This window comes from Cavia porcellus, unplaced genomic scaffold (assembly GCF_034190915.1).
Source record: "Cavia porcellus strain 051 isolate PalLab524CR breed Dunkin Hartley unplaced genomic scaffold, mCavPor4.1 scaffold_19, whole genome shotgun sequence".
NCBI lineage: Eukaryota > Metazoa > Chordata > Mammalia > Rodentia > Caviidae > Cavia > Cavia porcellus.
Window position 1 is genome coordinate 36,077,541 of NW_026947502.1, and position 22,736 is coordinate 36,100,276.

Here is a 22,736-nt window from a genome sequence, read left to right on the forward strand (position 1 = left end):
TGACAGCCTGGTCTTCCCATGTGAGTATTTAGAGTCAGTCTCTATGACTCGGACTTAATTGCAGGCATTTCTGGTGTGACGGATTTGCCACTTAATGTCTATTTTGCTGTGCTGTTTTAAAATCGGGAAAGTAGCTATTAACAATACAAGTACCGCTAAATGGTAAAACAGAATGTTTTTTAAACGAAGTTTTTGGAATTAAACAGTAAACGACAATTGAGTACTTTTTTGCTGTCATCAAACTGGGTTTAATGTGTTTTATAAATGCTCCATTTTAACTAATTTCAAGAGCCTAGCTAAAAAGAAAAACTTAAAAACAGCTAAAAAAAATTCCCTGGGGTTTGTTCTTAGACTGTGAGCTCTCATATCACACACGTCTGAGTTGTGCTCCCCATTTCCAAGGCTGAGCAGTTGAGCTTGAAGAATCATTCTGGTGACTTTCTTCTTTCGCAGCTTTCATCAGTGACTTCAACTCCAACAGAGCCTTTTTGTTGCACATGAGAAGGGAAAGAAGAAAGGCTCACCAGCTCACAGCTGAGAGGGAGACTCCGGGAAGGGACTGACATCAGCAGTCATCTTCCCAGAGCCTGTCGAGCTCTTGCTTGTTAGAGGATTTTTGCTTTTTCTTCCCATCCTTGCTTTTTTTCAAAAGAGAGAGAGAGAAAAAAAAAAAGAACATTGTTGCTGAAGTTGAAATACCAGTAGTCTTCATTTTCTTCCAAGACTCTTTACCCTTTTTCTTAGAGGCACCTGCCCTTAGGAAATTTTCGTGTATCCTTTCAATCTGTACTTTGTATGTTCACTAAATCGCATTGTATTTATAAGCAGTAGTAGTTGTATCCTTTCTATTTCACATGCATGCTTTCCTGTAATTACTCTTCGACAACTTGCTTGTTTTTCCTACTCATAATTTTTTGGATATATAGTTTGCATTTTTTTAAGGCAACTGTTATTTTTGTCCCTATTTATGACATTCTGAGAACGTAATTTTTTCAGTTTTTTTTTCCTTTTCTCCTTTATTTTGAGTGATGTAAAGATCTTTTAAAATGTATTTTATTTGATAGTAGTTTAGATGCCCCTCTTTTATGGTTTACTCTTTAAATATTTAACAAATTTATATATTTGATAATGTTTAAAGTTAATCAGAATCACTGTCCTTTTGCCCAAAATGAGAAAGCTTAGAGCTCTTCATTCTGGCTTTTATTCCTTTTATCTGTGTTATTGACGCGTAATATTTTATTCATATCTTGCTTTTCAGTCTCTTCCAAATTGGTCATTTTGAGCATGTCAGCAATTTTAATTATCTGAATGTAGTTCTCATCCAGTCATACGAGCATTTTCTTGTTCCTTTAGCTCCTGCCTTCTGATTTATGTTTCTGTCTTACTACAGCACACTGTCTAGCAAACCCTTCTAATCTTTGTGTAGAGACAATGTCTCTTTGCAATCCCTTTGGAAGATAGTTTACCTCTGTACAGACACCCAATGAAGATACAGAATTGTATTTTCTTTTTTCCACATCGGTTTTAATCATAGCAATCTTCATAGAAATGTTTCTAGAATTTAGACGTAAGTATAATTACTTACAACCCTGCTTTCAAAAAGAGAATAAGTGAAATCTAGTCTTTGTGGAGGTCTGCACTGGGCCCTGGTTTGTTAGCCCTGGCGTTTGGAGGATGAGGCTTCATTGTATTGAGACACAGGGATGTTGTTCATTGATTGAGGTGTGTTACACTGTTTGGTTCTTCAATAAATGAAGTAAGAGCCATTTGAGTTTTTGCGATCCTTTGCTACTTTTTTGAGTGTGTGTCTTCTCTGTCAATATTTCCTGTTCCAACTGATTTACTAGGTGTAATGACTTTCTTCCTTTAATTCGTTCTTTATTCCCTATTGTGTATTTTTGTTTAATCCTTTGATAAAAGCTAACGCTCTAAATAACTAAACTTGGACAACGCTCTGGATTCCTTGGTGTCCGCATTGTCTCTGTCTTCTTTCTCAAGTTGTTTTATCCCTGGTTAAGTACATGATGAGTATCGGGCTCCCTATTGTAGACCTAAGTCCTGAAGCAAAATCCCTTGAATTTGGTTTTTTATCTTAACCCTACCCTTTGGTACCAGATACCTCTGACTAATTGCTTACATTCTAAGCCTCAGTTTCTTTGTCTAGTTAAAAAGAAATTAATAATTATATGCAGCTTCTTGAATTATGTGTTTTCTGAGGTAGAAGAGTCTCTGATACTCTTGGCAAATTAACCATACTTTTAAAACACTTTTCAAATTTTATTTCAAATACTGGGTATAATGCAAACTTCTCTACAACTCAAGTTTAAAAAAAAAAAAAAAAGAGTTTTCAGGATAAAGATCTAATGAGGAAAAAGCCTAAACTAGAATGTAGTCTATTTCTGTTCCCACAGCGCACTGACTGAAACTGGCCAGTTTATTTCAGTATTTGCTCCTGCCAGAGGGGCAAGAGCTTGTCCCAGAGCACAGGGACAACAGCTATGACATTGTAGGAGTCATAGTGGAAATTAGCAGGAAGGCATTTGTTGGCATTGTAAGTATTTGGTTTGCCTCCTCCTTTTCGGGGCAGCCTGATGCCCTCATCAAATGACAAGAAGTCCGGAAGACCTGACCTTTAGCTTCGGGCTTTTCAGCTAACTCATGGTAGTGACCATGACCAAATGACCAATTACTTGTACTTTAATTAGACTCTTCCAAGGGCAAGTGTGCTAATAAGTCTGAGCTGGCTTTTAGCTAGCTTTTAACTACTTAAAATAACAAAAGTGATAATCCGTTTTAACTGTGTAGCAATATTACTGTAATGCTTCTAATGAAAACACGGTGTTTGTTTTTTGCCCTCACATTTGTATTTATATTTAGAAGAATGACAGCCTCTTCACATTATATTATCAATGTCCATGGGACAAAACTTACACTGCCCGCCATTTTAGCATTTTTTTATTTTTAAAGTTTTTTAAAATTTTATTAGTTCGTGTTTGTAAGTCATGTAGTTTTACAGTCGTCTCGGGGAGTGGCTACATGTACAGCTTATTTTTGTATTTGCCTTTCCCTGCCTTTTCCCCTCCTTCTCTTGCTCTCCGACCCCTTTTTTATACTTGCTGATATTATTTTACTTAGCTCCTATTATGGCATATGGTGTTCACGTTAATTGAGGTATCAGGTTCCTTTACATGGCACATCTTTATTCCTCCCTTTACCCTTCCTCTCCTCCTTATTCTTTGTTCCCTCGGGCCACTTCTCTGTTTACAGAGATCCATCCTCTTGACCCTGGGTATCCATCCTTTATCATTTTTAAAAAGTTTGTACTTTGCCTTACTCAAATGAGAGCTTCTATTCGTTAGTTAAGATTATGTGCCCAGTTTATTTTACTCAACACTGTATTTTCCTACAGATGTCTCAAATGTGTAATTCTTTATAGCTGAGTAGTAATCCTTTGTATGTAAATACCACATTTTCTTTATCCAGTATGAGGAATATGCAGACTGCTTCCAGGATTTAGGTACTATGAATTATAATGTTATAAACATTAGTTTGCATGTATCACTGTCATATTATGCCTTTACCTCTTTGGGAAAGATACCTAGTAAGAGGGTATCTGGATCATGTGGATCATGTTTTAATTTCAGTTCTTTGAGACATCTCCATATTATTTCTATAGTTGGACTAATACGCATTCCTACCAACAGTGCAGAAAGGTTCCTTTTTCACCACAACCTCACCAGCATTTGTTATTATTTGATTTACTCATGATAGCCATTCTTTTGAGAATAAGATGGAATCTTAGCATTGTTTCAATTTGCATTTCTCTAATGGCCAGAGATGCTGAACATTTTTTTATATATATTTGTTGGTCATTTGTATTTCTTCCTCTGTAGAGTGTCAATTTCTCTGGCCCATTTCTTGACTGTTTAATTTTTCTTTTTTTAATTATTTGTATATTTTAAATATTAGTCCTCTGTCTGAGGAGTAGTTTGCAAAATCCTGTAGGTTTTTTCATTCTTCTGATTGAGTCTTTTGGTATACAGAAGTTTTTTAATCTGATATAATGCCATTTGTTGATTCTTAGTGGTATTTCTTGACAATTGAGGTTCTGTTTAGAAAATCCTAGTTTTCAAGTATCAGTGATTTATTGTTTCTATTTTAATGTTTAGGTCTTTGAAACATTTTGATTTTAATTTAGTAGATAGTGACCAATAAGGGTCATTCTTTTACAAATAGATAACCAGTTTTCCCAACACCACTTATTGAATAGGTTATTTTTCCTATAATATTTGCTTTGGGCCCTCTGTCAAAGATTAAATCGTTCAGTATGTTGGAGAATTTTCTGTATCCTTACTTCTGTTCTATTGATCCATGTGTCTGTTTTTGTACCAGTACCATGCCATTTTTATCTGTATGGCTTTGCAGTATAACTTAAAATCAGATATTGCTATGCCACCTGCTTTCCTCTGATTGCCCAAAATTGCTCTTGCTATTCTTGGTCTCTTCTAGCTCTATGTGAATTTTAGGATTGTTTTCTGTAGATCTGTAAAGTGTACTGTTGTTATTTTGATTGAAATTGCATTGATTCTGTACAACCGTTTTGGAAGTATGGTTGTTTTGACAGTATTGGTTCTGCCTAACCAGAAGCAGGGGGCAGCTTTCCATTTTCTGATGTGCTCTTCAATTTCCTTCTTCTGAATGGTATCATTTTCTTTGTAGTGGTTATTTACTTCTTGTTAAGGTTAATTGCTAGATATTTCATTTTTCTAGAAGCAACTGTGAATGATATTACCATAATTTCCTACTCATCCCATTTAGTATTAGTGTACACAAATGCTAATATTTTGTGTGTTGATCTTGTATCCTGTTATTTTACTTAAGTTGTTATTTTTAGATTTTTTTGGTGGAATTCTTGAATCTATGTTGAGTATCTTGTCCTCTAAAAATAGTGATAATTTGTATTTTTCCTTTCCTATATGGAATATACAGTTTTTAGTATCTTAGATTAAATGTTTACAATTGAATTTTCTCTGACTTAATTTTGACTTTGACATTTATGAGGCTTAGTTACAGTTTACACCAAAAAGGAATTAATTCTACTTCTGGAAATGATTTGAAGATGCTGACCAAAATTCTTAGGCAATTAGGCATGTCAGTAAGGATTTTTAAAAAGATGACTATAGAAGACTTTTGAGATTTTCATTTTCTGTAGTCTTGATTTTCATCCATTCCAGTAGCTACAGTCAGTGAAGTTGTTTTTTGTGTTCTTCCCTTCTCATTCCACCAGTAGTTAGGTAAGATTACATTTATCTTATCGGAGACCAACTGTTGACACAGTACTGAAAGGAATTATTAAGAATGATACTAACATTTGTTGAGTACCGTCCTATTTGGTCTTCTTCAGTCCTGAGAAAGGCAGTCCTTCTTGGCCTCCTTAACAAATACTGAGGCTGAAGATCAGAAATAAGCAGTTTCTCTGGAACCACAGCTAATCACTTGTGGATTGTGTGAATCAAATCTACATCTGCTTGCCTCTAGATTCTGAGCACAAACTCATAAGCCATATGCTCTAGTGCTTTCTGTGACATTATTCTGTTGAGAATCAAAAGGGAAAAAATGGTTATTTCATCTTTCTTAAGAAGTTTAAAAGTTGTTTGTAGAGACAACTTGTGTAAATTCTGAAACATGGAAATAATTACCCAGTTATGTGTCAGTGTGTGTAGCATGGCTGAGTGGGACCACAGAGCTATGGGCCAGGTTGTGAGAAGCCATGTGGAAGAATCATGTGGAGATTTTATCTAGTTCCTCAGACAGCATATTGTGAATTTGTGATGACCTTACCTATCTCTGGGTCTGGGTGGAGAATTCTAGGGTTTTGGTCTGCAGATAAAGTTCATGTCAGAGGAAGATTTCTGGAAGTCAATTGTTCTTAGAATTTTTTTTTTCAAAATTAGGTGCAGATGAAATTTATAGATCTCTGTTAGGTACTGAATTTACTTTGTCTTTTCTTGTCCGTTTCCCTTCCCTCTCTTTCATTGTTAACTTTTACATCGTCATATCATTTAACTCACGTACCTCTCCCTCTTCAGAATCCATGGAATACTATTATTTCTTCACATAGTTACTTTTACTAGGGTCAACAGAGTGGGCATTGCTTCATGATAATCATGTAAGATACACACACACACACACACACACACACACACTTGGATAAGCACATTGAAATTTAGAGAGATAAGATCTATTGCCCAAACCATTCAACTAGAATGTGGACAAGCCACATATTAAATTCAAGCTTCTCTGGCTCTAAAATGTGTATTTCCTATGAGTCACACTAACAGATATTCAGAGCAGCTGGTTGATATTTGAAAGGCATGAACAAAACGCACCACCCAGAAATAACTTCACCACTCATGATTACTATACTGTAAGTTCCAATATTTGAGATGCATTCCTTTTAAACTGTTGGTGGCTCCCTCCTCAAAAGTGTTTCAAATAAGTGTCTTTTTATCTTCTATAGAGCACATTCATGTATGCTGAATTAAATATATATGTTTTTCAGCAGCTTAAATGACCTGAAATCCAACTACCAGTTGGCTTAAACAAATAGTACAAGTGGTGGCTTAAGATATCAGGACTAGCATTATTATAATTCCTTTGACCTTTTCCTTAAGGTCACAAGATGGCTGCCACAGATCCAGGCATTGCTTATATTTAGCACTGGAGGAAGGGAATGCAGAGGACTGTGTCAGCCATGTCTATCATTTTTATCACACACCAAAAGCACATTGTCCTAAGCTCTCCATCAACCTTTTGCTTTTGACATTAGGTCAGAACTGCATCACAGGAACACATAGATGCAAAGGATTCTGGGAAAGTAGATACTTTTGTAGGGGAGGTGAGCAAGAGACAAGGGTGAGAATGTTGTTAGTCACTTAGTACTATTGGCCACAACAGCAGATGATTGCTTACTGTTATAACTACTTTCAGATATGAAAAACAACATTATCCATATTTTACAGGTGATAGAAATAAATCATTATAAGTAAATGGCTTTCCAAGGTCATGTAAATGAGTGTGTAACATATGTAGGATCTGAGCCTTAGTTTTTTACTTTGAAGCAAGTTTTTTTTTTTTCTCTATACTTTTCTCCCAGAGAGGAGTTGGCATTTTAGCAATTAATAGTTTGCTGAAGTAGTTTTTAAATTCTTCTTCTTGGATGCAGACAGGTTTCAGGGAAGCCTAAAGTCACCAAAATAAGGAAAGACCACAGGCTGGATGGTGAGATATGACAAACATCAAATTTGCTGCTTTCTTCTGAGTTTTGCTCAGAACTGGTGAATTCTAACATAGCATTAGTATCTGTTTTCTTCTCTGGTTCTGGGCTGAGGATCTTGTAGTAAAAAAATCCTAGCAAGACCATAGAAAAGTTTTCTTTTCTAGTCTGCTTTTCCATTGACCTAGACTGTGACCTGCCCTGTGGTCCAACTTCTTTGTTGGTTGAGTCTTGCTGCAATACCTTAAGTAGGAAATGTGTTATATGCATGTACCAATCCAGCTAAGGAATGCAAATATTGTGTACTATGAAGATGTACAAAGAAAAGAAAAGGAAGGACGGAGCTTAAGAGATGGGTTAAGTAAAGGAGGGACAGGAAAGAGGATGAAAAAGGGGTTAAGATGTATTACATAGGCGATCCCCACCTAGAAATCAGCGCCATGTGTGGGACTCTATGTGAGTCAGCACCATTTGTGGACTGTGGGTGTGGGGGAGGGGGCCAGGCCTCACCAGAAGGGATCCCCGCCTGAAAACCATATCATTTCCATTGTTTTGTTGTGTTGGGTTTATTCTCTTTTTGTTTGTTTGTTTGTTATGTTAAATCTGGTGGCATGAGAAGCTATTTAAAAGATAGCAAGACATGTTATGGTAGCCATTTTGGATTTTCTGTTGGCTTGTTTTGAAGTCCTTTATTTTGCATTCATTGTTTTGTTTTTATTGTTTCTACTCTATTCTGTTCTGTTTGTTTTTTACTATGTCCGAAAGTATTGGCATCTATTTTGAAGACAACAAAAGGCATTATGGTAACTTATTGCTGATTTCATAAAATTTTGAAGTCCTGTATCACTTATACTAGTTTTATTCTTTTTTATTTTCCTTGGTTTCCTTGGTTAAAAAAAAAGATATATTAAATGCATGTGCCAACTTTCCACAAGGAGAATAAGCATTATGTATGACATGTGCTGATCAACAAAAATGTTAAAAAGCTAACAAAAAGCTTCAGTATTTATCTTGAGGTTTTCACTGTATTACATCCCAAATCTCGTTTCTAAGAAAGAATGTTCTTTTTTTGGATGAATACTTCCTGGCATATTTTTGTTTCAGGTCATTGTACCTGAAATGCTAAGTTGAACTTGGCATTTCGGAGTAATGAGTTACATGAAGACTCCATGCAGCTGGTGTGATCAAGGGGGGATAACCCCGAGCAGTGTTCTAGGGTATGGCTTCTTTTGACTCCTCTTCTGTATTTCTATTTCTGCAGCATCACTCCTCCCCATACCTTTCAATATAAACTACAAATACAAGCATTCAACAGGTAGATTAATAAAAAAGCTTATTTTCATTGAATACTTGGTTTAAAGGTTAACCAAGAAATCTTATTTATTTTTGTTCATGCTGTTGAAAACAGTTATGTAACATGTTTGTACTGCCAAGCAGAATATTCTAGCTATAAATTGGATTCATGTGTTTGTATTAGGTCTGCAGTTCATAATATTAGTTACTACTTTTTAGATATGTAGTTTTGCTCACAGACTGCTTGTTAGAAAGAATTTAGATGTCTAATAAATGTCTCATTCTTTTTTTGTTTGCTTGTTTTTTGAGACAAGGTGCCTATGTAGTTCAGGCTGGCCTTGAACTCGTCCTGATCCTCCTCTCCCAACCTCCCCAACGCTGAGATTACAGGCAGGCACCACCGTGCCCAGCTTCATTCTTCCTTTTTTATTTGTTAGAACAATTTCCCTAGTTTTTATTATTAATTTTGTTCACCTGATTCCAAAATAAAAGGTAGTAATAGTTAATTAGGCTTCATTTGCATTTGTAGGTGTCAGCCCATCAGTTCACCCTCTTAAATTCCTGTTCCTATTAGTTTCTAAGCTTTTTTTTCAGAGATCTTTCATGCAGGTGAAATATTTGTACAGTTTATCTTTAAACTGTACAAATAGAAGCATGTACTTTTTAAAAAACTTGACTGCCAGCTCATTTTTAAATTTTTTTTTTGAAGAGTATAAGACCAAATGAGAGAAAACAAAATGGGGTCAGGCAAAATAAAAGGATGGACATAGTATGTGACTTAAAGCCAAACTACAGGGTGTCAACAGTGTTACCATATTGCCTCTTGTTATCTTTTGAACATAACAGTACAGAACAAAACCAATAAAAACAAAACATTGGAGACATTATAGGACTTCAAAAGAAGTTAATAGTTAAACCAGAATAGATATCATAGTGAATCTTATTGTCTTCAAAGTAGTTGCCTATACCGACAGACTTGATATTACCAACAAAACAGATTCGAATAAAATCAGTCAAGACAAGACAGTGAAAGCAATACAGGGCTTCAAATTAAGATAATAGGAAATAAAAAATGGTTACCATAGTATATCCCATCTTTGGAATAGCTGTGTATACCATCAAATCTAGTAAAAGTAGACAATCTGGAACAGAATAAAACCAAACTAAACAGAACAATGAAAACAATGTGGGTTTCAAGTCATGATACAGGATTAACAATGTCACTGCCTTCCCTTTTTAGACAGTTCTTCCCCTTTCACTTTCCCAAGGTGCATTGTACATTTTGTATCCCACTAACTCCTTTAGTTTTTAGATTAGGGAGGCAACCCACTATTTACCTAAGTTATTCTGAACCTTTTTACCCCTGAACATGATCTCTCATTGTATCCATTTACTCAAAAGAGCCTCCAGGTTTTCCTTCCTTATAGATGAGTAGTTCTCCATTGTACAAAAGTGTTATGTCTTTCCAACCAATCTTCAGCTGATGGGCGAGCTCCTCCTGTATTTTTTTGGTTGCCTGACACATAGAGCATTACTTTGTCATCTTTGACTTTCAGTCCATAAACCCTCTTTCAGGTTAATTATATGTCTTAGAGCATCTCGTTGGATCCTATCTCCTGATCCACTCTGTCTGTGTTTCTTTTTATTAGTGTATCAAGGCCATCTATGTTAGTGATTATGGCCAGGCTTCTCTGCCTCATCTCTGCTATGCTATTTTCCTGATGTTGATTGTCTACTTTCCCTCTTCATTACACTGTCTGCCCCATTCAATGAGCCCCTTCTGCCTCTGTTCCTGAAACCATGGTCTTTTTTCTGTCTCTAGAATATCCTTCAGTATTTTTTGTAGGGTTGTACTGGTGGTCATGAATTGCCCCTGTTCCTCTTTGTCATTGAAGCATCTTGTTTCTCCATTAGTGTGAGAGATAGTTTTTTCAGGGTACATCAATCTGGGTTGGAGGTTATTTTCTTTCAGTGCTTGGAATAAATACTTCACTCCAAGCTCTTCTTGATTTGATGGTTTGTGTCAAGAAGTCTGTTGAGATTCTGATGGGTTTTCCTTTATAGGTGATCTGTTTCTTTTCTCTAACAGCATTTAATATTCTGTTCTTGTGTTGAATTTCTGGGATCTTGATTATTATGTGTCTGGGTGTAGATCTATTTTGGTTATAACTGGCTGAAATTCTGTATGCCTCATATATTTGAGTATCATTTCCTTTTCTTATGCTTGGGAAATTTTCTTTAATTATTTCTGTAAATAGCTTTTGTATTTCATTTGTGTTTACCACTGCTTCTTCAATAACACTTTTTATTCTTAAGTTATAGATCCTCTTGTCATCTTCTAGCCTTTGTATTGTTACTTCATGATTCCTTGTTATTTTTAAGAGATCTTTCCTTTTCACAATCGCAAGTTTACAAACCTGTCTTCAGGGTTTGATAGTCTATCTTTAGTTTCTTTCAATCAATTTTGCCAACTTTCGATGGAGTTTTTAATTTTCTGATAATCTCTTTGAATCTGTTTCATGTATTCTAAAATATTTTATATTCTTCCTCAAAGGTTCCCCTCCTTTTTCTATGCTCCTCCATTCTTCCATCTGTGTCTCCTTGAGAGGTGCTTAGCATTTCTTTTATTATCTTTCTTATACTTCCTTTACTTGTATTAATGTTTCTGTTTTAAGTTCTTTTATAGTTTCATGAAGTTGTTTCTTTATGTCAGATGCTATTGCTTCAGAAACTACAGATATGCAACTCCTGATCTCTTCTGTGTTTACCTCTCCTGGGTCAGTACTGTTTGGATTGGAGGCTGGAGACTGCCTTTTGTTTCTTCCTCTTGTGTTCCTGGTTTCTTCCAGCCAAGTGGGTAGTGGTGTCCCTCGCATTTCTTGTATTGGTTATAATTATTCTGATGTGTGCTGGCTGGGGATTGCTGCCCTCCCCAATCTGCTGATGACTACTGGAGTACAAGCAGGGGCGGGGCAGGCTGGTCCCTCACTTCTTAGCTTGTCAACCACCAGGAGTCTTCACCACAGTAATGTGTGCCGGGCAGGTGGGATTGGTTAGGGATAGCTTTAGGGAAACCTTAGCCTTGACTATTGGATCATGCTGCTTGCTCACTTTAATAAACAAGTTTCTTTGTACTGTTTTATTTTGGATAGATCCATAATTTTCTCAATCCATTTCTTTGATTATTCAGATTATTTCTGATCTTTAGAAGAAAAGCTGTGTTGTAAAAATAACCATGTATGTTCACTGTTTATCACAATATATGCAAATATACTGATATAAAGAATTTTATTCAAAGGAAACAGAATTGCATAATGAAATAGGATGTGTATTTTTCACCTAATAATGAACTGCCCTCCTCAAGAGTTGGACCAGTTTACCTTTCCAGCTGCAATATGAATCCTGTTTCCTTATATCGTCAGTAATGTAGCATGCTGTACTACTTTTATTCTTTTGTCCAACTTGAAAAGGTATCTCATTATCTCATGAATGAGGCCAGGCATCTTTTTGAAAAAAATATGTCTAAGAACCATTTAATTTCCTTTTCCATGAAATGATGTATCTTCGTTTTTCTATTGTGCTGTTTCTTAGGAATATGTGGAAACTTTTAATATTAGGGAAGTGAATCATATGTGATAGTTGTTGTGAACACTTTCCCCATTGTTTGGTGTTTGCCTTTTTATTTTATGGATCATGATTTTTATGGATCATGATTTTTGTCAGGAGCAAAAAATAAAAGTTTGATGGAGTCAAGCATATCAGTCTTTGAAGGACTTGAGGTCAAAGATATTAAGGCCTGTCTTTCTCTGAGATTACAGAATGATAGTAGCTCCATTTTTGTATCTAGATCTTTCATGTACTTGGAAATTTGGTACTTTATTTAGGGTATGAAGCCTAGGTTCACCTTTACTTTCTCAAGATGATTATATAGTTGTTTCCAAATCCTTTTTCAATAAACTGAATCTTTCCTACTAGTATTGAATCTGCCTCTATTATATTATAAAATCCTCAGTATGTCAGGTGTAGTTTAGACTTCCTGTTCTGTCCCCTGGCTTCTGGTTATTTTATGTGCTACCACCACATGGTTTTAATTATTAATCTGTTTGAATATTAATTACAGCTGCTTCTGTCTTGTTAATCTTTTCAGAATTTTCCTATTCTACTTAGCCTAAATTTCTTAAACACATGATGAAAATTACTTTTTTCAGTGTTTATGTTTTAAGCCTCAGTTTTGTACTGAGTGGCCTTGCATCTTTCTAGAAAGGAAACCTAAGATGTATAAGACAATGTCTGGATCCTGGACGCTTGCAGACTCACTGAGAGAAGTCTGCACAGAGGACCTGGTCATGCCACAGGCTCCAGCCACTAACTCCACACTCATTCTGCCGAGTTAATGACTCTCTCGTCCAGTTAATCTTCCATAGTTTTGGTTATCTGAACAAAAGTAAAATAGTTATCCAGAAAATTGAAGCTTGTTCGATATTCTGAGGGTGTGTGTTGTGTTATACCTGTGAGTTACTTGAGACCTCTCTTGAAGACTGTTATCCGTGGCTCTAGAATTAAAGCAGATTAAACTGTCAGACTTTTGCCCCCAGGTCTTAGGAATATCAGAATGAAAAATGGCAGTAGATATACTTTAATATCTGTCCTTCTGATTACTTTAAATCCTTTACAAGCGAACTCAAAACAGATCATATCTATTATATGGAATGTAGCAGCATATTTCTCCAATTGGATTTTGATATTTGACATTGAAGGAGCCATCGAATGTGATGTTTTGAATGTTTACATCATCGGTAGAGAATATTGAGTATGTTAACACATCTCTAAATCTGGTAAACAGTGTTTACAGTTTGTAATTGACACCTGGCGCCCTTGGCTCCTAGGATAGCACATTTTTTTCCTCCTGCTTCATAGAGGGCTACATTTCACTTCCTCTTACGGCTTGAACTGCCAGCTGCCCTCCACATTTGGGATCCTGTGTAACTTGCCCTTGAGCACTGTCCTGTTCTTTTCTCTGTACTTTCTCTAATATTTCCTTTGATCTCTCTACTTCCATCCCCAAATTTATTTCAAGAATCCAGACTGCTTGGTGAAATTTCTACAAGTAGTTTCTTACTATTATTGCTTTCACATTGAGCACATTTACAAATCCTAGCAAGACCCCCAAGCCTTTTGTCCAGGGTACCCACTGTCTCCATTCCTGTAAAAATACCTGGCACAGGTCACAGGACTACATCCAGGCCAATCAGTAGAACTGTGGAACTTGTATCCTCCCGTTCTTGCCTCTCTCAACTCCGGCTTCCTGGACCAGTGCAGAGGAGCTCTTTAAGCTTCGGATCACGTCAGCTTTCGACCTTATGCCCCGAAGTGGCTTCTCACTGCCCTTGGAATGAAACCAAGACCGGAAGCCATAGCCAGCACAAGTCCTGCATACTCAGGCCTAATTTATCTCTCAAATTTACCCTGTTTCTCTCTGTTCCTTGATCATTAAGTTTTAGCCACCATGGTGTTCCTTTATTTAGGTAAGCATGCAAACCTTTGAAAAGCCCAGGGCATTTATGTTTGCTATTTCTCTGCACAGGATTATATTATTTCCCTGGCTGTCAATGGGACTGGTTGCTTGTATACAGGACTTCCTGTATAAATGGTCCTTCTTTAGGTGTCTTCTCAGATAACCACGTTTGCTGTCATGTCAACCTTTTTGTGCTCTAATCTTTAGCTTAGTTATATTAGTACATATTGATAGTACGTAATGATTATATTCATCTTGCGGACTTGGTCCATGTTCATTAGCACATCTTAATTCTTTTTTCTCTTCCATCACTGTCGCCTCTTCTCCTTTTCTCTTATACCATCTCTTAGTCTCCTTCCCATTTACAAAAGATTATTTTTAATTTCATCTCTTGCTTATATCCTTTATAGCAATGTCCAAAGAAATGATTATTTATTAAATTGCTACATGTAGGCTTTCTTGACTTTGTCTTTCTTGTGCATAGCACAGCATTGCATTGTAATACTTTGTACTTTGGATATTTATTACATGAATGTATAAACAAATAAGCAAAGTTTAGGGTGGGGATCATGTGGCAAGCAGAATAAAACATTTTTTCCTCAACTTAACATTTAAACATATGCTAGGCAAAAAACAAAACCAAAAATAAAATCCTTTCAGGTGTTGAAATGTCCTGTGGTAAAAAGAAATGATGAGCTAGAACGTGTTTCTGGAGAAGTTACCAATGAAGAAAGTTATCTAGACTTTCTGTATAATTACAACTATGCTGCTGTAATGTTACTATTTAGTAGGATATATTCCTTATAATTTGAAAAATGTGGATTTACTTGCATTTTGCTTTAGTATTCTTACCTTCCATGAACATATTTAATGTTCATCAAGACTTATCCATTGCTTGGGATAGTCATGGGTAAGTGAGAAATGTCAGATCTTATAGTAAGCACTGATTATCCTCTGCTGGGTACCCATGGTTTCCATTCTTGAGGAGCCCCTGAAACAAGAATAACAATTTATAAAGAAACTCTTGTCTTCTGTGACAGCATCAGTAAGAGCCACATATGGGGATTATGGTGCAACAAAGGTGTATGTATTGAGACTTGAATAAGACAATGACTATATTCTAAGGAAGGTGACATGAAATCTGGTCTGGATGAAATATGCATGTGCTAGATGGAGACTTTGCAGGGTATAGAACTGAAGGGGGAAGGCACAGAACAGGATTAGGATAATGTATTCTGCAATCTGCAGTCATAGGGAAGCATAGGGAGTGGTAGGCAGAAGGTTGCAGAGTGCCTTGTGTATGGTGAATGTAGATTGGACTTTATCCATGAGGCAGGGATTTTGGATGATTTCAATCTTGAAGGTAATGGGTTTATCCAATTTGTATTTTAAAGAGGTCACTTGGGGGGGGTGGAATAGACTCTGAGAGTGAAGGTTGAGGTCATCCAGAACGATGTAGAGTTGGACAAAGTTCAGGGTGGATTGTAGGGCTCTAAAGTGGGGAAGGAGACCTGAGATCATTGAGAGTGTCAGCAGATGAAAAAAAGTAACATGTCATGGAAGCCAAGGAAAGAGATCTTTTTCAGGAAGAAAGGAATGACAGGCTGAGTGCGATAAAAATTTTAAATGGGAGGATTGGATTTCATCAGAAAGAGATCTTCAGTGACCTTTGTAAGAATAGTGTTGTGGGCTGATGGTAGCAAAATCTACATGTGGGAGAAGTGAGTGAAGAGCAGCCTGGGCAGACAAAGCCCTGCTGGAGGGGGTCTCGTTTGTTTTTAGTTTTGTTGTTGTTTTTTGGTTCATTGTTTTTGTTTGTTTGTTTCCTTTGTTTTCAGTAAATGGTAGTGACTTGAATTTGTTTGTGTACTCTGCAGAGAGGGAGGGGGCATGAGCAGGTGGCTTTCAGTCCAGGGGAACTGGGTTTTGATGCGACACTGATTTAGAAATGAGAAGCAAAAGAAAAGAAAAAATAAAGAGAAAAGATCATAGATGTAGGCATGCTTGTGGCTAAAGTGTGCAGTAGGGGGTGTTTACTCTGATGGAAGGGAAGGGAAACAGAGGTGGCCCTTGAGGGAAATATATTATGGAGACCAAGGGACGATCATAGATGACACTAGAGGTTCAGCTGAGCTTGAAGGCACAGGTGTGCGGAGCCCTGACCCCACCTGCAGCAGCCTGGACCCCCGGTTCCAGATTGGGTGTCACCTAAGCAGGCCCAGCAGAGGCTGTAAAAACAGCAGTGAGTTTAGTGTTGAAGTCTTGCTGGGGAAGTGCTGAAAAGAGGATGGGCAGGAGGGAAGTCTTGGGAAGGCAGGAGAGCAGTGTAAGCAGCATGGTAGATGCACACATACATGGACATGTCTTTCCCCATGAATTGGAATAGTACTTATCCTGCATTTGTCCTGCTTTTGCTCAGATGGGGAGTCACTCTTGGAATTGCACTCAGAATCTGCTGCACCTCTTTTTTCCATTTGGAGTCTTGGTGATTTTCAGCCTGTTTGGAGTTAGATTTGACTTTGACAAAGTCAAAGTTTTTCAGAGCCAAGTTTGCTGAAGAAAGTAGACAATCAAAATTCTGCACCGTTTTTGATGAGATTATGCTGCTTCCCCATCTTCCTGAGGTACCAGAAAAAAGTGGCTGTTTTTGTCCTTAGATTCCTATCTCTGCAAAGAAACACTGAGGTAGCAACCGACTTGAATAATATCATGGGAAGTGGTTGTCATCGACAGGAGAATTAAGCAAGAACAGGGATTTGCATCATCCCAGTGGGGGAGTAGCTACTTCCTGACTCTGGGAGGGCAGTGGATGCAGAATCCAGCCATGGGTGGATCTGCTCCTCCTGCCTGATCCTCATCGTGACTTTCTTACCTGAGAATACACTGTTCTCATTTGGACTGCTTTCTTCTCAGGCTTCCTGCTTGAGTTGGCTACGAGCAGAAGGCAGAGAACATGACGTCTTCCTCAGTGGGGAGCGTTATTGGCATTCTGGGCAGACAGGTCTCCCTGGTGCGTGGGACTCCGGCACTGCAGCGTGGTTGGCACCCGTGGCTTCCTGGCCCTAAATGCCAGTAGCCCCCACAAGTCATCGTGACAGCCAGAAAAGATAGCACATGTTTCCAAATGCTGCCGGTTATTTATGGACTTCTAGGGCCGGGTGGATTTGTTTACAAACAGCCAAAGAAGAGAGGGAGACATTCGTTCTGTATTCTCTCTCAGTTTATTTTCTTTAATTATGGTATGAGTGACAGAAATGGGAAAAAAAGGAATCTTTATTAAAGAAAGATTGAAAATGAATTAATAATTCAAGGCAGTTGGAGAATAGAAAAAATAAATAGAAAACTGAATAGCAATAAAGAAGCTGAAACAAATGTTTCTGCCACATTTTGTTCTGGTCTCTTGTGAGTTTTTCAGAAGCCAAGAGTAAGATTTGTTATAGGATGCTCATGTGTTGTTGCATTAAAGGATGTAACTGATTTGAGAGGCACCCTGAATAGAGTTCACGCTAAGTAGATAGAATTTTGTAGTGCTTTGCATCCAGTCTTAAAGAGGACAATTTGTTGCAAGCAAAGTCTTTTTTTACTCCATCTGAGGGGATTTCATTACTAACAGGCCCACACCTCTTATTTTAAAATGATGTTACTGTTCTTTCCAGGATTATGAACAAAATGAAGTTTCCCTTTGAAACAATATCCTTTAAAAAAAAAAAAACTAGCATAGCTTGTTAGAGTTAAAAATTTCTGCCCTAATTTAGCTTAGCATGATTGCTAAAAGTCATCTGTTATGTCTTGTTAAGATCTGCACTAACACTGATAGACCATTCATGCCATACTGAAGCTGATTTTCTACTTTATTTTTTCAGTTATTCATGGTGGACAATGGAGCAGATGACTGGAGAATAGCCATGACTTATGAGCGTATTTTCTTCATCTGCTTGGAAATACTGGTGTGTGCTATTCATCCCATACCTGGGAATTACACGTTCACATGGACGGCCCGGCTTGCCTTCTCCTATACCCCTTCCACTACCACTGCTGATGTGGACATTATTTTATCTATACCAATGTTCTTAAGACTCTACCTGATTGCCAGAGTCATGCTTTTACATAGCAAACTGTTCACTGATGCCTCCTCTAGAAGCATTGGAGCACTTAATAAGATAAACTTCAATACACGTTTTGTTATGAAGACTTTAATGACTATATGCCCAGGAACTGTGCTCCTGGTTTTTAGTATCTCATTATGGATAATTGCCGCGTGGACTGTCCGAGCTTGTGAAAGGTAAGTTTGTTTCTTTTCCTGAGAACGTAATATGCCATATAATGTCTTCCAAATGGAGAGAGAGAATACATCATAGACTATTCCTGAAAATTTTGGAATCTCTGACAAGCTTCTTTTAAATGACTAAGACAAAGCTTTCCTCAAGATTCTTACACAAATTCGTTCACCATTGTGTGTTTTTTTCTCTAGTGTGATCAGTTTTCAATAGAGGATTTGCTTTAAAAGGTGTGCCTGTACTTTTTTTTTTTTCTTTTTATTGGTACCGGGGATCAAACTCACAACCGCCTGCTTGCAAGGCAGGTGCTTATGCCGCTGAGATAAATCCCCAGCCCAGTGTTCCTGTACTTAGAGACCAAAGTTTGTCCTGGAGTCCTCTACTGGAAATGTCAGTTAAGGCATAATTTCTGTGCCTGATTGATTATATGCATTGATTACTGTAGAGACCAAAATCCCTTCGAAAGGTGCTGGTGCAAGATGTCTGAATTTTAGGGAGTATCTTAAAGTAATTTGTTGGTTTTAGTGTGTGTTTATGATAGTGGTCACATGATTTCTTAGTAAGAAGCTTGTGTGTGTGTATCTAGGAGTTTTTATGGAGCTTTCAGGAATTAGTAAAAAGAGGTGTGGTATGTGCTTTCATTGTCTAAAGAGCTCAAGTGGTCTAGAGCTAAAAAGACCTTGTCAAGTTTTAGGAGCTGCTCACTAAATTTGCATTAGTCAGTTACAGTGCCGATAATGTTCACTTTGCCATTTAATGAGCAAAAATAGAGTTATAAGTGACACAAGCAGGAAATGCTGTATCATTATGAGTTAGGGAGTATGCTTTCATGATGTGGGTTCGGAAAACTCATGGTATATCAGTAGCAGAACGATAAGAATGACCAAGGTTTGTAGGACTGTTTAGAGTTCCATGTTGGTCATTGTATTATACAGGTTTTCATAAAATTTGGTTTTTGAAAATCAGAGTTTAATGCTTATATGGTTTAAGAAAAAAAAGTCTGGATGAGAATTGTTCTCTCCTCCCCTTCCCTTCCCCCCAAAAGTAAAGCTATAACATCCTTCACTCCATTCCTAAGTTTTGGCCACGATCACTTTAAATTATTTTAACTATTCCTTTGGTGATTATTTTTAGTAAAATTGCTTATCTGGCTCCATCTAGATTTTTCTGGTTTCAGAGCTATTTACAGACTTTCTGTCATGGCAGAGGGGGTTTTAGTTTTTTTTCCCTCAGTCATGTTCAGCTTTCACAGTGTCAGCCCAGTCCCCCGTCCTTCTCACCCTCACATCTTCCCGGTAAATGGTAGACCCCGAGAATCAATAGCTGGTGTTCACATACTTACACCGTTTTGACTACGTAAACTGGATTTGAAGCTAAACAATACAGTGTATCATCGTTTTTCCTTTTTGCACATCTTTTTATTTTCTTTGGAATTAATAATTTCTTATTTTTATTCCATAGTTTTATTTTTTCTTTGCTTTTTTATGGATACTTATCTCTAAGTATTATATCATTATATAATTATGTATTATATATTATATATATCACATTATATAAATATCACGTACATTATCACATGCAATATCACATATATATAAATATCACACACATTATATAAATATCCTTTTCTCGATTCAAGTATGTTACAAATCTCTCATTTTCAACTTGAAGACATAACTGTTGGAAACTTCTGGTCTCCCTCGTATTCAGAGTATCTTTGCCTCATTTTTATGTTGAATACTCTATTCTTGAACAGTACTCTGCTGTGTGTCTTCATTTGCACCGTAATTTTAGCAAATTCAACTGCCAGTAGTTTCTAAGAAAAGGTACTGTATGTGAGAGCATTTTGAGACCTTAATGATATGGCAATATTTACTTTTTATCATGCTTAATTAATAATCTGATACATATAAAGCTGTAGAATAGAAATCACTTTCCTGCAGAATATTGAAAGCTTTGTTTTCCTCTCGTACTTAAAGTTCAACTCTCTAATACCATTTTCATTTTTGATCCTTTTCTGCATTTAGCATTGGTTTTTTAAAAGTGTGCAAGTATATGTCTTGGGGTGACTTTGTTTTAGTCCGTGCCACTAGAAACTTAGTAAGCCTGTTCAGTCTTTCTTGCAAATTTAAAAATATTACTTAATGTTTCTTTTTGTTGTATTTATAATAGCTTTCCCATATTCTCTAATTTTCTCTCTCTATTGTTGTCTCTGGTTTTGTTCTGTGGGTTACAAAACAACCTCAGTTGTATCTTTCATGCTTTCTCTTGGGATTTTAATTCCTGTATACTCCATGGTATCACCAATGTTTAATTTTTGATCCCTGAATTCTCATTTGTTTGTATAGAATCATGCTTCTTCTCTTTCACGGTTATATTCTGTTGTGTTTCTCTGGAGATATTAATGATTTTTTTAAAACAATTTTTTTTCTCTCTTTGTATACATTTTTGTTTCCCTAAAGATGTACTTTTCTCATTATTTCGTCTTCTGTTGTAGAAGTTTTCCTTAAATGTTGAGATGTCCCAGGACACCTAGTCATATTTAAGAGCAAGGCACTAAAGAGTTGATTGGAGCTCTGGACTTCCTATCTGGCTGATTTAGGCAGTGGGTATAAAGCATCCATTTCAGTACTTTAGCATATTTTCTGTTTTCTCTGAAAATTTGTCTAGCCCACATGAATTCTTTTGTATCACCTTTCCGTGAAGGCAGGAACTAGGTGGTAGTTTTCTGGGAACTGACAGGCAGGACAAAACCATAGGTCTTGACAGTCAGTGTGCAAGCCTTAGCTCCTTCTCCTGGCTCCGGTGCCGTAGGGCTGCTGTCCTCAGTGTTAGATGCCCTGCATTCAGTCCACAGACCTGTCGTGCTCCCTCCAGATGACAAAATCTCTAGATGTGTGCCAAATCAGCAAAGAAAAGCAGAATGCAGGGGGTAAAAGGCAAAATCTAGATGTCAGGCTTTTTTGCCGTCTTTAAGCCTGCCGTCCCGTTTGACATCCCTGCTTTTTAAAGAGGGTGCTGGTGTTAACAGGCCTTTGTCAGGGGAAGGGGAAGGAAGATTTGGTTCTCAATCCTTAGGTTTTCAACAATGTTACTGCTTTAGAATTCTGCTTTTTTGGATCAGTTATGCCAGTGAAAAATCAACTTTTTGGCTTTTTTTTTCCCATCTTGTCACTCATTCTTGTCTTTATGGCTTTGTATATTTTTTTCCTATTGGTTTAAAGCTTATCACTGTCATTTAAAGGAAACTGGAGAAAGAAGCCAATGCAGCATGTTTGTTGACCCCACCAGGTTCTGGTAGAAATTTTTCCATGACTTGTTTTTAATACCATGCGTCTGAACCGTTTTTAGAACTTTACATAAATATGGTATTTGAGCGATTAAAGTTTTCCTTGTAGAGAAAGGTAGACTCCTTATGTTAATGCTTTGTTTCCTTTAATCATGATATTTACAGGCTTCTGATATTTTCTGCAGCAGATGTACCTATGAAGTTTGAAGAATAAATACAAAAAACTTTACTTGGCATAGCATTTTAGTATAAAGCTTAGCTTAAGTTAACATGTATGCCTAACAGTCCTAATAGTGGGTGTAAAAACAGTTCAACAATATGTACATGGTGGTCTCTTGTGCGTCTACTCCCCAGGGCCCAATTAAAATAGCTTCAGAGCTGTGCATATGCCATATGTTTTCTTTTAAAAAAGATTTCATCTTAGCTGGCTTAACCTATTGTCACTACATACCAAAAATTATAGCACAAAGGATACATGTTTTCTTAATATGCTCAGATTATTAAGTAATGGCCATTCCTGTTTTCACATAAAGAGGCAATAGAAAGTGAAAATTGCTCACTTCATAGCAAGATGAGAGTCTGCAGTCAGCAATAATATAAGGGCATTAATCAACAAGTCCGCAGTGTGAGGGCAGGAGACGGGGCAGGAGCAGCATTGGGACTTGGGATCGAGTTGTGTTTTGGTGCTTTCAGGGTTGAGTGGCGTCAGGACACCTATTTTATTCTTGCCTTAGCTGCTGCTTTTGCAAACTAAAAGTCTTGATAAGACTTCCTCTTTCAAATATAATCCTGTATAGTTAGACAAAATGTATATGAAAAAGAAGTCATTACCCAGCATTGTGCTAGTATGTTTTCCACACTGGATTCTTACTAAACTTCCCATTATGTTATGTTATACAAAATCTCCAGATTGTGACTGTAAGATAAAAAGGTTTAATTGAAAAAAAATGTTTTCCCACAAAGTTTCAATTTTGAACATGATATCACCAGCAATTTAGACTTCCTTGAATGTTTACTTTCTATGTAGCTTGCTTTGCTTTCTTCCTTCTCTCCTGTCTTCTTTCCTTCTTTTCCTTTTCTCCATCC

The 22,736-nt window shown here is 37.0% G+C and overlaps 1 protein-coding gene across 9 annotated transcripts in view; it reads left to right on the forward strand.

Annotated features, from left to right (window-relative positions):
* The window catches only part of Kcnn2 (potassium calcium-activated channel subfamily N member 2), a 476,524-nt gene that overhangs the window by 368,458 nt on the left and 85,330 nt on the right, over positions 1-22,736 (forward strand). For all 9 annotated transcript variants that reach the window (XM_063230941.1, XM_063230944.1, XM_063230942.1 and 6 more), the window contains one exon: positions 17,948-18,366. In XM_063230941.1, coding sequence (XP_063087011.1) covers positions 17,948-18,366 — 419 coding nt within the window. The remainder of the gene's footprint in view (positions 1-17,947; positions 18,367-22,736) is intronic.